Source organism: Lepidothrix coronata, unplaced genomic scaffold (assembly GCF_001604755.1).
Source record: "Lepidothrix coronata isolate B3197 unplaced genomic scaffold, Lepidothrix_coronata-1.0 Scaffold21, whole genome shotgun sequence".
NCBI lineage: Eukaryota > Metazoa > Chordata > Aves > Passeriformes > Pipridae > Lepidothrix > Lepidothrix coronata.
In genome coordinates, this window is record NW_016690201.1 from 7,114,009 (window position 1) to 7,129,903 (window position 15,895).

The 15,895-nt window shown below is 39.9% G+C and overlaps 1 protein-coding gene across 3 annotated transcripts in view; it reads left to right on the plus strand.

The window, feature by feature from the left end:
- The window catches only part of CUNH21orf91 (chromosome unknown C21orf91 homolog), a 22,081-nt gene extending 7,717 nt beyond the window's left edge, over window positions 1-14,364 (plus strand). For 2 of the 3 annotated variants that reach the window (XM_017808045.1, XM_017808046.1), the window contains exons 3-5: window positions 8,535-9,050; window positions 12,231-12,293; window positions 13,332-14,364. In XM_017808045.1, the coding sequence (XP_017663534.1) occupies window positions 8,535-9,050; window positions 12,231-12,293; window positions 13,332-13,492 (740 nt within the window). In that variant the 3' untranslated portion in view covers window positions 13,493-14,364. The remainder of the gene's footprint in view (window positions 1-8,534; window positions 9,051-12,230; window positions 12,294-13,331) is intronic. The other variant, XM_017808047.1, reaches the window with a different exon arrangement.
- Window positions 14,365-15,895: the final 1,531 nt, after the last annotated feature.

The window sequence follows — 15,895 nt, forward strand, 5'->3', positions numbered from 1 at the left end:
AACAGAGACAGACTGTAATAGAAGTGGAAAACATGACTGTTTGAGCTGTTTTTCTCTCTTTTGCTTATCTGGTGCTGCTAACTACAGTAACATCTTGGGGAATGCTGGCTGACAGGCAAACTGGCTTGCTTCCATCTCTGTTTAGAGTTAAACAGCTGAATAGCAAATGACAGTTCCTCTCACAGGTCTTGTAATATAACATGTAGTGTTAGTACTGGGCGTCTATTCCCCTGGTTTATGTTGAGACAGTTACATTTCCATGGTCCTTTAAAGTTCTGATAGACTCAGCATTTGAGGCAAATTCAGCCTGGTTGCATCCCAGTTGCATCCCAGTCTCCAGGCTGAGCCAGAGATGTTATAAACAAATCTGTCTTATCACATGGCTTTTTTTTTTTTTTTTTGAGATCTGTAAAATCTTGTGTAATATCCTCATTCTGTGTTCTCTGTGTTCATCTGAAAAAAAAGAAAAGGTTAGGAGGAGGGAGCTTAATTGTTAAGAGCTGTAAACACTCAAATTTCACTTTTTTCCTCTTTACACCCTACAGAAGAATATCTCACTGAAATAACATGGATTGCAAGGTGTAGTTGAAAGAATTGGAAAATGCTATTTTCATTTCTGTTCCAGAATATTACACAGCCTTTTTTCAGTGTTAATTAAATGATAACCAGTAAAGTAGATTATCCTGGCAATAAAACATGAAAAATTCCAGCGTTGTCCTTTAGACTAGACAGATGAGAACTTGTTTCAAGGTAGTGTTTGCAGCCCAGGGATATGACTCATTTCTACAAACTTGAATGGACATGTGAAGCTAGCTACAGTTTCCAGTAAAGCTCTTAACTACGAATTCAAGTCCAAACATGGTTGGAGATGCTATTCTTAGTCTTTCAAGTGCTGTGCAAGTACCACTGAGTAATGTGGAGTTGTGTGGCTAGTTCTAAAAGTACATTTTTGCATTTTTTATGTGTAAATCTGGGAGGTTTGTCCATGCAAATGAGATAATTGAGCAGTTATGTTAGTTACCTGGCATCATCCAGAATACAGAAATACTGGCTCATGATTACACTCTCTTCTAGGACAGTTTAAATGATTTTTCTTACAAAGTGTGGGACAGCTTTAACGTGTTCTGTAATCAGAATGTATTGTTTTTTCTAATATGGAAGAAAACTCTCAGATAGCAAAGTAGTTTATAAGGAACATGATTTTTGAAAACACTTTTAGAGGGCCAACTGGATCTCTGTTCTGTCTTATATAGTATGTCTTTGCTATGTGCTAAAATACAAATGAGCTGATAGAAATGAAGTGGGAGATTTATTTGTGTGCACACTTGATGTATGAAATGTACTGGCTTTGTCATATGAGAGCAAGGAGAGAACTTTAATTTATGAACAAGATAATATCTAGTCTTTATAAGGTGTCTGGCTTTGGAAGTTAATGAATGGCATTGGCATTTGCCTTCTAGCCAGTCTAATAAGTCATAAGATTTAACTCTCAAATGAAATTGTGTATATACACTTAAAAATAGCAGTTGGCTTTGAATCTTGTCAAGCAGATGTATTGGAGATATGTCTCTAATGATGCTGTTTTTCAGTGTTGGCAGAATTGTACAACTGACGAGTATCAGTTTTCCCCACTCCTTGTCATTTAGATGTGTGGATGACTTACTGTCGTAGGTCATCTTGGGCTGCTTTTTGTTTAATGTATCTTGAACAGGTCTTGGAATCTGCTTTTCTAAGAACCCCCCTCTTTCATCACTCTTGCCGAGCAGACTAATATGCAGCAGTGGCTTAAGATAGACAAACATGAACATTTAATGTCTTCTGCAGCAGACAGGGAAATGCTTCACGTCTTGGCCCCGCACACAAGGTAAACCAAACTTGAGCTCATCTGATTTTTGTGTTTCTAGTGGACACTAGCAGATGTTCAGGAGCTGTTCCACGAGCTGGCTGAACATCCCTGTTTACAGAGGGACGCTGAGGTGGACAGCTGAGGGGAGCAGCAGCTGCAGCATTTCGCAACATGTAGTGAAAGCTGGGGCTCAAAGCGGGCAGCCACAGACAAGCGCTTCACAAGGGCTCTTCCCTACTTATGGGATTAAAGGCAAAAAGCATCAGTGTCTGTCACAAATCTTTCTGTAGTTAACTGTTTAGGATGAGGAGAATTGTGCCTGAGAAGCATTTCTTCACTGGCTATACGGGCAAGTCTCCACAAGTAGGAGATACGCCTAAACTGTAGGCGTATCTTTTCTAAGTGTTCTGACTTAAACAGGTAATTTCCCCCGTGTTGCTGGTGCTGTACAAAGCTGTGTTATGAAGTGCAGCCACTCCCCTTTGTCCTTATTAACCACATGTACTTTACACATTTATGGAGCTGTGTGTATAGTGGGCACCAGCATTATACTGAGAAGGCAGCTTTTCTTTTCCTTTCTCTATAGTCAGGTATAAGTCTTACCCATAAAGTATTTGTAAATTCTTTAAAGGGCCTGCAATTAATTAATGTTGTAGTACAAACTTTTAATTGACTATTCATGTGTCTAGAAGTGTTCTTTTTAATTTTAGTTCACTCCATCTTAAATTCAGGGGATTTTTTTCCACTTCAGCTGCTCAAGCTAAGGTTATTCACCATTGCAAAAACAATTAGTTTCCAGCATTACATTAGAAATTGCTGAAAAGGGAATGCAGGCCTTCTTTAATGTTATTTCCAACTGATGGAGCTGAAAGACCAAATAAGAAGGTTTTTTTTTAAAAAAGAGAATAGCAAACAAATGAAAAAAAAAAAAAACAGTGTTGTAGATAAACAAGCACACTAATGATCACTGATTTATTTTTTCTATGAAAACATTTGTGTAGGGATGTGAAGTAATCTTAGTATTCAAGAACAGTCTTTTTGAATTGAACTTGATTATTATTATAATCTCCAAATAAGATGACTGTTCTAGCCAGCTTTTTCTAAATGTGAGCAAACATTTCAGTTTAGCTCTATATCTTTATCATGAAGAACAGTTATAGAGGGTTGTTAGTGAATCAGTTGCATAGGCAGAAAGAAAGCCTTTGTAGGTTTCTTCCCCTCAAAAAAAAGAAAATCCAAAACCCAAAAAAATTTTAATATGATGGAAACTCGTTTACTTTCAAGTACAAATGCTTCAAAGCAGGGTAGAAGTTATTGAGACGTCTTTGCACAGCTGGTTATATGGTAAATATTCTCCCTGCTCTCTGCTACTTTAAAGTTATGAATAACTAGAACTTACAAAAATGTGTACTAAATTGCCTGATTGCTGGTCATTCATTTACAAAATTGCTTCACAGGAGTGGATTAGGACAAATGTTGACTTTCTACCTTTCAAAGCTTAGAAATTGAAATTGTTGGGGTTTTTTTCTAAATATTAGGTACTTAAATAGGAAGTGCTGTTCTGTACAAGTCAACATACAAAAATATTGATAAGTGAAGTGATATATTCTTATTTCATCTAGGACAAATGGGTTACTAGAATCAGAAGCAAATAATGGATAGTAAGCACTTATATTGTTTTATGATTTGTCTGGAGGTTTGGCATCAGCCTCTGAATCTTGTTCATTTGAGGAGTGATATCTGGCATGAGCTTGTTTCCTAATAGCATTTGCTGTCTTAGGTTAGTTAGATATGGTCTTCTAGATGTTAGTGAATTTTGCTGGATTTTTTTTTTTTCCCTGTAGATTAAGCTTTTCTACTGTGGATGGTTGTGGGCTTTTTGTTGCTTTTTGAGTGTTGGTTTTTTTTTTCCTTCTCTGAAAAAATAAGTATGAAGGGTAGGACATACTTGGACATAGTCTGCAATCCTGCTCTTGGAAAGTAAGAAAAGGAGCAAATGTAGACATATCTGTAAATATGGGGGGGAAATGCTATTGGTTGTATGATTGTGGACTTGAAGAACCAGACAAAAAATAAGAAAGTTTGAGGTGGATATGGGCAAACAGGAATGTTGAGATGGAACTGAAACCCTCTGAAAGTCCCTGGAACTGACAGTAGCTGTTTATCAAAATTATAGTATTGCTTCTTGTACTGTACCAGAAGTCTTACCGTGCTTTATTCATCTCTCTGTGTATAGTGTTGAATAAAATAATGAGTGTTCTAAAACTGCATGGTCTTTATACATCGCTTGATCCACACCACTTTACCAGCTGGAGGCTTTTTCTGCAGTTGTGATGAAGGGAAAGATATGAAGTAATCTGAGTGGAGTATGAAATCTTACCAAAAAGAAATGGACATCTTTTCTGCCTCATAAAGCTGATGGTATTGCCCACAACAGAAGGATTTGTTTTGAAGGATCCTGCCCTTACTTGCTTTAATACTGGTACGTGATTGCTGTTTGTGCTGGCACAGCAGCTGCTCTTGATGCTCAGCTCTTCCAGAACGTTATGGCTGATGTTATTTGTGTTCCCTGGGTAGGAAAGCACTAATTGTCACCTTAGGACAAAAGAGAGATTGACTGTTGATTTGGGGGGGGTGTGTGTCTGTGTATTTGTTACAATAGAAATCCAAACCAGTTATGTGAAAGATGACGCAGATCTGTTAACAATTCTCCACAAAAGTGGTTTGGTTTTGCACATTTTCAGTTCCTTACTGTATTGAAGAGTATTTAGATAAGACCCTTCTGGGGTTTTTTCGGTGGAATAAGAGAAGGGGAAGGGCATAAATTCTGGTCAGAAGGGTTGTGTGTGTGTTCTTGTATACTGGAAGTGTTTTGCAATAACCTTCTCTGTGTTAAGAAATAGGGACATTATGGCCAATATGTGGTATATAAATGCAAAGATTAGACTCTTGAAGTATCGTGTTCTTTTTCTTCTGTAATAATTGCTAATCTCAGGCACTCAGTATTACTAAGTTCTGATAATATAGATTTCTTTGAGCAGCATACCTCTGGAGTGGGAAAGTTAGCCATGTTCAGAACTCTTAAAAGATAAATTTGTCAGAAGGAAAGACTTGAGTAACCTTGAGCTTATGACTTGGACATAAAATTCAGATGGGGCTTCATAAAGTCATTCTGCACTTGTTCTTTGTGTAACAAATGGTATGTTGGCTGTTTTGTGTTGTTTCACCCTCTGGTCCTATTGAACATGTAGCATTTGTTCTCATTGAAATAATGAAGCAGCCTCAAAGGAATTTCTGGGGTTTAAGTGATACTGCAGTATTTTGTCATTTGTTGTGCAGGTGTTTCTTTTGTGATTGCCCCAGAAGTAATGGTGTGTGCATATGGATATGTGGCCTGACCTGCTTCCTCAGGTGTACCAGGCTGAGCTCCTGACTGTGAGAGCCTAGGCCTCTGGAACCAGCTCTAGAAGCACTTCATTAAACTTTTAATTAATTTTTTTTCCTGTTTTTAATAGAAACAGGGCAGTGGTCCTTTCCCTAGTTTCGAGGAAGGAGGGGGTGCAGGAGAAAATAAGGAAGTAAAAACTTGGTGGGTACATTTGACTTTTGAGTTGGGAGAAAGGTGGTTTCCCGAGAGCAGACCAGATGTTGGTACCTCTTGGCAGCTGTGAACTAGAAACAGGTTGTGCAGAACTGCCTTTGGCCATGATTTACTAACTGTGCTGTCTGCAGTTCTCTTGCCTCTTCTTCCCCAAATCTTCAAATACTTGCTTCAGGCAGGATTACTCTGTCCTGTGATCAGAAGACATTGGGTTCATTCATTCTTCTTACAGTCAAATGTTTGGGTGGATTCCTGAGCGTTACTGAATAGAAAGTTTGTGCAAAATGTGCTTTTCAGCCAATCTGATGTTTTTCTGTAAGTAAAAGAAAACACTATGAGCAGCAGCAGCAGTGAAGAATGTTGAAGAATCACTCGGGTAAAGCAAATAACAAATCACTCTGGATCTGTAGGGTTTGCAGTGTCCTGAATATATTTGCCTTATAACTTCTCTTGGCAGTGTTTGCTCTCCCCTGATGTCTTAAAGATTTAATGTTTCCATCATGCTACTTGGGTTAAGCAGACATACTCTATTTAAATAGTGCTGATAAGTCATGAAAACAAATTACTTGTCTTTCCTTGTTTTCACTAGAAATGTTTATTTGGGGTTTTTTAAGCCTCTGTAAATATAGAGAGGGAACATAGCATTGCAAGTAGGCACTAGATCATGCAGAGCTTGAGAAAAGTTAGTGAATGTCTGCTGAAAGAGGTTGAAGACTATTTTGAGGTACAGAGTGAGAATCTTGACTGTGCCTGGTGAAGGCATCCTCTATCTCTGTACTTTGCTTCAGAACTTCCTCCTTAAAAGATGCCTCTGGTTAATATGTGGGGGTTTTTTCTTCCAATAGTTATCTCATGAACTGAAGGAACATCTGTTTTCATGACCTTTTTTTCCCCTGCTACCAAGAACAAATAAATTTCACTGCTGTTCTCTTTCGTTTTCCACTCTTTTAGACATTTTGCCCCATAAACTGGTGTATGCTCTTAGAAACTCAACCGGAACAATAATGCACTTGAGTTTCAGAGCTGCCCAAGCAGTGGAAAATCAGCAATTTATAATGGCTGATCCCAGTGTTTGAGCTCCCCAACTTCAAGCACCAGTTACCAGAGAAATTATCAAAATGAAGTGCTTGGATTTGTTTTCATTAGTTTTGTGTTAAGATTTTTACCTTGGTAGCTTAGTTTTGAGAGTAAATTGGGATTTTGTGCCATTTTATAACTTAAAAAGGCAGTGCGTCATTTGTTAGTCATTTAGGATCAGAGGCTTAAAGTTTACTTCGAGAATTTCAGAGGGTAAGTCAGATATAACTAAGAATTGTAACAAGCAGCTTTCTGTTAATTGCTCATTAGTGTCTCGGTTATCAGCTTTTGTTACCTGTTGCATTTCATGGTTTTTAATTTAATAGTTTTTATGTGCTAAAAGGTAAAATGGCTGCAGCTTAGTTGATGTTGCCTTATTTCAAAGATCAAATTACATTATCATATTTTGGTTTAAATACTCTGGCATTGAACAGTTTCAAGCAGTGGTTCACATGTGTATTATTGTAATTTGCAATGAGGTCCTTGTTTGACAGCATTGGTTTTCATTATATTGGGAACCTCCCAAGTAGCATACTGGGTATTGGGATAAATGTCAAACTGCTCAATACTCTGGGCATGGATTCTGAATCTACTGTGTAGGTGAATCTAAGAAAAATAAATATCCACTGAAGTTGTAGAAGGTAATTTTGTACTGGGATACTATTAACTTTCTGAAATAGTTATTTCTCATACCATCTGTGTTCACTCACCAACTGTACATCTTCACAGATTGTGTTCCTTTTTAAAAGTGTCAATCATTATCAGTTACTTTGAGGTTTAAGTTACCTGCTGTAGCTATTTGAATAGTCCTTGAAGGAGGACAAGCAAAGAGGAGAATAAACATCCATCTTAGATGATGTGGTTTAACCCCAGCCAGCAAATCGGCCTCACACAGCTGCTCACTCACTTCCTCCCCCCCGGTGGGGTGGGGGAGAGAATCTCAACTCGTGGGTTGAGGTAAAGACGGTTTTATAGGGAAAGCAAAAGCTGCTCACACAAGCAAAGCAGAAATAGAAATTCATTCACTGCTTCCCATGGGCAGGCAGGTGTTCAGCCATCCCCAGGAGAGCAGGGCCCCATCGCGCGTGACGGTGACTTGGGAAGACAAATGCCATCACTCCAAACAGTCCTCCCTTCCTCCTCATTCCCCCTGCTTTATATGCTGAGCATGACACCATATGGTGTAGATTGTCCCTTGGGTCAGTTGGGATCAGCTGTCCCAGCTGTGTCCCTTCCCAACTCCTTGTGCACCCCCATCCCACTCAGGGTGATGTGAGAGGCAAAAAAGGCCTTGACTCTGTGTAAGCCCTGCTCAGCAATAATGAAAACATTGTTTTCAGCAGAAGTCCAAAGCACAGTCCCATACTAGACTGTGATGAAAATTAACTCTATCCCAGCCCAAACCAGCACACATGAAATGAATTTCAGGACAGTTTAACATTGGCAAGTGTCGACAGTAGTAGAACTTGCTTCTCTAGCCAGGCTGCAGGCTTGTACCAGTGCAAAATAATAAACTATGACTGAAATCTGAATTATGTTTGGCCACTTGGATGGAGACAAGCCTGCACCCTGCAGTATTATTTGAGCAGATGGCTCATAACGTTATGCATAGAGGATGGGAGCATGTATGAGTGCTGTCAAAATGCTCTTCAGTGTCATTCTGTAGAACTTGCTGATACACAGTTGCGTTTATTCTGCTTCTACAGCTTCTACACTTGTGGGTAGGGGTGATGCAATGTGAGTTAGCAGTTTGCTTCATCTGTGTTACCACCCAAGAGGCACATGCTGAAGTCCTGCACCGGAGATCATGGTATGCAAAACACTTTGTGTGCCAGGGACTCGAGACTGAGTGGAACTTCAAAAATTTTAAACTTTGAGGTAACCTTGTTTGCCTCAGTGATAAGACTGTTAGTAGGGAAGCATCACTTAAGTTTTTGTTTTCTTGGTTGCTTGTGAGTAAAGATTTTAAAAAGTGAGCTGAGTACACAGTATTTTGTTGTGTCTTTACAGGAGTACCAAAGTCGGATCTTCTGCATACAAGATCTTTAAGGGGGCACAGAGACTGCTTTGAAAAATTCCACTTAATAGCAAATCAGGACTGTCCACGATCAAAGCTCTCTAAAAGTCCATATGCAGAAGTAAAAAATATCTTGAGCAAAAAGATTAACTGGATCATACAGTATGCACAAAACAAGGATATAGACTCTGATTCTGAAAGCTCAAAAACCTCCCAACACCAGCTTTTTAGCTTCAGACATCAGACTGATAGAAAATTACTGCCACAGTTTGACTCCCCAGTACCTAGATACTCTGCAAAATGGATAGATGGGAAATCTGGAGGCATCTCAAGCTGCTCACAAACTCTTCTGGAACAAAGAGAATCCCCTGATTTCAGACTCGGTGCTACCTTCTGCTGCAGCAGCGTTTTGTGGTCTAAACACAACCAAGTCCAGAAAACTGAAAAAGCTGAAGGTGATTCACTCACCAGTGTTCGTAGGAGGCATCCTCAATACAGCAAGGAAGAACGTGAGTATTTATCTATTTACACCCAGCCTGGCAAGCAAGGGCATTCTTTGTGACCACTTAATGTCCCCCCGGGGCATTGATTCTCATCCTGAAATCCAGGAGGTAAAATCTGTGAAGAAAAAGGCTATATGGCTAAGCGAATACTGTGGAGGGTTTGGTTGGTGTTTTAATTTTCCTCTTAGCTCTTCTTGTCATGCAGGACATGTCTAATTTATACAAAAAAAAAGAAAAACAAAAGTCACTTCAGTATGTCTTTCCTGGGAGTTGCACAGCTCTGCCTGTGGAGGTTACTCAGCTCCTACAAATCTCTCTCTTATTAAATGTGTGGTGCCCTGAGATACATTTTAGAGAGAACTGCCCTAAGCAACAGGGAAATTAGAGATTAGGTAGCAGAGCAAACCTGTGAAACAACATAAAAAGTGAAACATTCTTAATAGTAGCAGACTTTCCTTGTGCATTTTACTGGAATTTTTTTTTTTCTATTTATTGAGCACAAGAAAATGAGAAGGCCCTCGTGCCACCATGTCCTGTTAAGGGCTGTAGCAGTAGACCTGAGCAATCTTCTGATGACTGTGGTGATATTGAAAATAACAGAAAATAAGTTTTCCTGTTAGTTAAGAAGATCACTAGAAGAAATGAGCCAAATGGGAAAATTTGGATATTCTAGTGTTTCTGGAATCAGCCTGCATGAAATGTGTTAGGACTAGAATCCTACACATATCTGCAGTTACCATCCTTATTTTAGAACAGTATTTGGTCCTAAACTGGAGTGCATCCATTCTTACTTTTGTAGATGAGGAAAGTAATTGGAGAGGGTTTCTGAATTTCAAAAGACCTGAGAATGAAAACAAAAACACTAGTAAAATATTCTGTTGAAAAACAAGATAATAATGGAATTTGGAATGTCATAAGACAGAATGAGAACAGGTACTGTAAAAAGTTGGAATTAGCTTCTTTAGGCTCCCATCTTTTTAACAAACTGACAAATCTGTCCTTGCAAAGTTGAGTCATTTCTCATTCTTTATAAAAGGAACTTACTTAACTGCTGTATGGTGTGTCATGTTGCATTTGTAGTGAATGAATAACCTTAAAGCCATAAATCAAAGCAGATACACTGGGCTGTTTGACCACCTGTCCACTGGAGTCATAAATTGGGATTGCATAAATCAGGACAGCAGTTAACAGAGGAATTATGAAAGCTTGACCTGGTTTATGGGGTTGTCTGACTGAAGTTAGTGACTTGGAATTTATCTCTCCGATTTTTGATTTCGGGACGGGGGATATAAAGCTGCTTTGAGCACAATAACAGGGTTTTTTTCTTCTGTTATGACTGCCTAATGAACTTTACCTTCAAAAGAAGTTCATTTGGAGACTCTATGGTTATATAAAATTTATATGTTAAAGGAAAACTTAGTCATACTGCCAGAATGAGGTACCTTCTTATTGCAGTACTTCCACTGTAATGACATAGTTGTCTACTAGAAAAAAAAAAAATTAATGTAACTGTAAATAGCTTGGCCAGTATTTCTTAGATTTGCCCAAGCTATGGCTAGAATAAAGTTTTATTTATTATTCAGTGGTCTGTTCCTTTTCCCTTTCCCTTATGTGTCAGAATAACGTGATGTGAAACAGTGTGTGTCCCAAAACACACACATAAAATGTGTGAACTAGCCTGTCTGCTAGCTGATAAAGTGTTGATGAAAATAATGAAGAAATGGGAAGTAACATCCTACCACTGGGTGTAAAAAGGAGGGGAAAAAAGCAGTGAAATTTTTAGCTGTCAATTAGTATAACAAATTCTGTCAGGGTTTTCATGGAGTTTAAAGGGTAGTAAGATGTGAGAAAGGACTTTTCAGTTGCATTGACAGCTGAAGGAGCACCACTGTACCTGGCTGATGGAGGAGAAAGGGGAATCTGTTTCACTCTGAACTGGAATTATGTCTTGAGTACCAAGGCTGTTCTATTCCCAGCTTCTTTGGTTTGGCAGTACTGTCAGCAAGTTAACATCCCACAGCTGCAAGCTGTGCGAAAGTTTGAAAAAGAAGGCTTAGGATAATCGAATAATCCTGTGGGTAGGTAAAACCCATCTTTTTCAGAACTTTAAGCTTTAAATTTGCCACATAGAAACCTTTTGCACTGGGAAATCTCTGGGGGAAAAAAAAGCTGCAGTGTAGGTTTTTCTCAAGTACGCAGTGAGAGCTTTGCTAAGCTGCAGCAGAAACAGCTCAGCTGAAGTATAAAACCAGTATTTTAAAATTACAAGGTCTTAAAGCCTGTTTGAGTGCCCTGTGGTGTTCAGGATTGTTGCTTTCCACTGTGCTGCCAGGGCATCTCAGCAGCAGGTGTGGCACCACGTGTGCCCACCACTGCAGGGTTGAGGGAGTTCTAGGAAACAAGCCAGTGCTCCCCTGCTTGCTGCTGTTGATCAAGGGCAATGTAGAATACTTTCACAGTTCCCTCCTTTGAGGTTTAGTATGTATTTTCTATGAGGATGATCAATGCATACAACCTGAGATGCAGAAGAGCTTCTGAATGATGCAGAGGATCTTTTAGTTCTCACCAGGGGCACAGAAGGAAACCTCTATTTTTATATGATTTTTATTTTGATGTCAAACAAGGATTTTTCTTCATTTGTCACTGAGGTACTCAGTGGAAACTGTATATGTTATTCTTGTGTGCATAAAGCACAAAACTTGACAACTAAAACAGATATCCATGTGCTGAAAATTCTGTCAGGGAGCTGCTTCCTGCAGGCTTGCAAACATAGCAGGAGTGACCTTGGAATTGTCCACTTGCCCACAATTAAACAGACGTGTTTGCAGGGGTTCCACTGGGGAAATCCTGTATTGTGGTCTGAGGAAGGTGAAGCATTTAAATGTGTCAAGCAATTCTGGTACTGGATCCAATTTTGGACACTACTCTTCTGAGGGCTTGAATTGCCACCTTTTTGACATTGAAGAGGGGGCTTTCCTATGGATTAAATCCTTATCTATGTCAACATTAAAAAGAGAATTTTCAGACTTTCCACAAATGACAGATAAATAATGTTGCCTCTTGACTTACTGCCACACATCTGATGATTATTAGGATGCCAATAGGAGAAAATTTGAGAAATTTGGAGGCTGCTTAGGAATGCTGATGTGACTCTGATAGTTGTAATAACAGATTTTATTGTTGCAGTGACTACAATGACTCCAGGAGAGTTAAAGCAACTTAATGAAAAACTGCTCAAGCAAATCCAGGGTGAGAATTTTTCAATACTTTTTGGTTTCAGTTTGTGGTGCGTTGTAATAAAAAAAGTCTGGTTTAAAAAAAGAAATTCTGCTTGCCTTCCTATCAGTTAAGTTTTGTTTCACGTGGAAATGTGAAAAAAAGAGATCTCTAGGTGCTTTTAGTTTGTAACCTGCTTTGGTGTTGCAAACTGGCATGGTATTTTCTTTAAGATTTTGACTGGAATCACAGAATCATTAAGGTTGGGAAAGACCCTTAAGTTCATCGAGTCCAACCATTAACCCAGCACTGCCAAGTCCTCCACTAAACTGTGTCACTCAGTGCCACATCTGTGTCTTTTAAATACATCTGGGGATGGTGACTCCACCACTGCCCTGGGCAGCCTGTTCCAGTGCTAGACAACCTTTCCATTGAGGAATGTTTCTTAATATCCAGTCTAAACTTTCCCTCGTGTAACATGAGGTTGTTTCCCCTTGTCCTGTCACTTGTTACCTGGGAGAAGAGGTTGACTCTCACCTGGCTAAACCCTCCTTTCAGGTGGTTGTAGAGAGAAAAAAGGTCCCGCTTGAGCTTCCTTTTCTCCAGGCTAAACACCCCCAGCTCCCTCAGCTGCTCCTCATAGAACTTGGAGCTCCAGATCCTCCCCAGCTCTGTTGCCCTTCTCTGGACATGCCTCAGCACCTCAATGTCTTTCTTGCAGTGCGGGGCCCAGAAGTGGACACAGGATTTGAGGTGCAGCCTCACCAGTGCTGAGTACAGAGGGACTGTCACTGCCCTGGTCCTGCTGGCTACAGTATTGCTGATACAGCCAGAGTCAGCTTTGGTTTGAGCTATAAACTCATCCACCTTGGCTGAGGTTGCCTCAGACTGGAACCTAGTGATCCTGTTCAGTTTCCAATCCATACAAAGCTGTGCTGGAAGCAGAAAAAGCAATGTCCTTGTTCATGAGCCCACTAAAATGTCTGTGCCTCTTTCCTAGTGTTGTTTGTCACTCCTTACCTCTGTGACAGTAGAGGGACCAGGTGCATTAACGTGATGATGTTCTTGCAGATGTGTTCGAAGAGCTGACGAAGCAAGTCCAAGAGAAGGACTCTCTGGCCTCTGAGCTCAACGTGCGTCACATCGCGATCGAGCAGCTGCTCAAGAACTGCTCCAAGCTGCCGTGTCTGCAGATGGGCCGAGCGGGGATGAAATCCAATGTCCCCATATAAAGGGATGCAGCTTCTATCCCCCTGCAGAGCCCACTGTCCCTTAACACCTTCGGTAACCATTAAGTACGGCTGCACAGGTATTTAGAAGCTTTTGAGCAGACTTGGGCAGCTTTCTCTTTGCATTCATAATCCATGAGAAGTCTTATTCCACTTTGTTTTTTAACAAAAAAAGGGCAAATATTTTAGGTATTAAAATCCACTGTAATAAGGTTTATTCACACTTGGGGATTATTTTTTTTTTTTCCCATAACTACGCATGAGCCTTGAAATGAATTCTGTGTTTTGTTCGTAATAAAATTGTTTCCAGCAAAGAATGACCTGAAGCTTGTAAACCTGCCTCCTTCATACAGAGGAAAAAATAAAAATTTGAGTTTTGATCAGGTCTGATCATGTTACATCCAAGAGAGCTTTAAGGGGAGAACAGTATTAATGAAACTCATGTTTTCTTATTTATTATGAGCAATATTTTATTATTGAAATTTTATACTAAATAAATATCACTATTTTAGGTACTTTTCCAGATCTCTTTATAAAATGTCTGACTTACTCTGTGTAATGTTTATGCCTTGTGTATGATTGTTTATCCTTTTTCAGGTCTGTATCTTTCATGATACAATTTTAAAAAGTATTGTTTCCCAAAGAGATGAATTTCACATGCTAAAAAAACTCTAGTGGTGTATCACTTATTTTTACCAGCTTTATAACTGAAGAATTTGGTTCATGAGATGTTTTAAAAAAAAAAAAAGCACAGCACTTCCTTTAAATTTAAAAAAAAATCCATACTTTGGTTTTAATGCATTGAAGTTGTTTTATATGTGTGAAATTTTCAATGCTGAAAAATTACTTTGACGAAAATCAATAAATTTGTAATATTACACTGCCTTATGATTTCTTTATTAAGTTGGATCAGACTGTGATAAAATGTTTTAATTTTGAAATGCAAGTAGTAATGATACATTATAAAACAGAACAGCCTCTGCTTTTTTTAACTTCTATCAGTCTGCTATGACAGGAAATCTTACTCTTTACCAAAAATTGTGCAGAGCTGCATTTGAGTAACTGAACGTGTCTGAGTTGCACTGGAAAAGTCAAGGGGAGGGGAGGAGGGTGGAAAATACACATATACACACACAGAGCTAAAAGCATAAAGATTTTAACTTTTGTGTAAGTGAAAACAGGTTGTAACTTAAATAGCTGAGCTAAGGAGTGACTAGCATGAAGAAGGAGTAGGTCTGATTTTAAAATCAAGCTGAGAAGGTCAGAGTAGGTTTATGGCTTGCCCTATATATAGTGATATCTGGGCGACATACGACAGGTTGTTTCTATTTATGTTTTTATGGAGGGTTTTATTGTTTTATTGGAGCTGTTCCAAACTCCCTCCAAAAGTTCATGAGTTAGGGACTTGAACTTGCCTGGGTATTTTGTGATTCAGGAGGGGAAAAAATCTGCAGCATCATTGTTTGTGTATGCAGTTGGGTCTAGGAGTAAATGTGCACTAGCAAATCCCTAATTCCAGTTGTTGGAAGATGTTGCACGTGTCCATGTGCAAGTCTGTCTGTGAACCTTACTGAGGCAGTGCCAAGGTCAGGGTCAGGTGAGAAAAGTACTGTTGAGAAGGACCTGGGCAGACAACAAATTGTCCATGAGCCAGCACTGTACCTTGGGGCCAAGAGGTGCATTAGGAAGAGCATTGTCAGCAGATCAGGGAGGTGATTCTGCTCCTCAGCCCTGGTGAGGCACATCTGGAGTGCTGGGTCTGATTCTGGGCTCCTCAGGACGAGAGACATATGAAGCTCCTGGATTGGGTCCAATGGGCAGTGAAGATGATTAAAGGACTGGAGCATCTCTTACAAGGGAAGGCTGAGGGAGCTGGGCCTGTTCAGCCTCGAGAAGAGATGACTGAGAGGGGACCTCATCAAGGTATACAGCTGTCTGCAGGGAGGTGTCAGGGCATGGCCCAGGCTCTGCTCGGTGATGCCGAGCAATGGGACAAGAGGCAACGGGCAGGAACTAATGCTCAGGAAGTTCCACTTGAACATGAGGAAGAACTTTACTGTGCAGTGACTGCAGTGAACAGGTTGCCCAGAGAGGGTGTGGAGTCTCCCTCACTGGAGATATTCCAGAACTCTCCGGATGCAATCCTGTGCCATGTGCTCTGGGATGACCCTGCTTGAGCAGGGAGGTTGGACCCTTCCAATTGGAGGTTGGTCCTTTCCAATCTTAGCCACTCTGGCATTCTGTTACTCCTGTGGAGGTGGCCGTCATCCATCTGAGGGAGGCTGGATCTGGATTCCCCAAGTGCCTGATCAGACTGATGAGGGTCAATTTCAGTTCAACTGGATCGTTGAGTTCTACTCAACACTACAGCTGTTTGCTTTTGTGGGAATTAAAAGCATAACATCT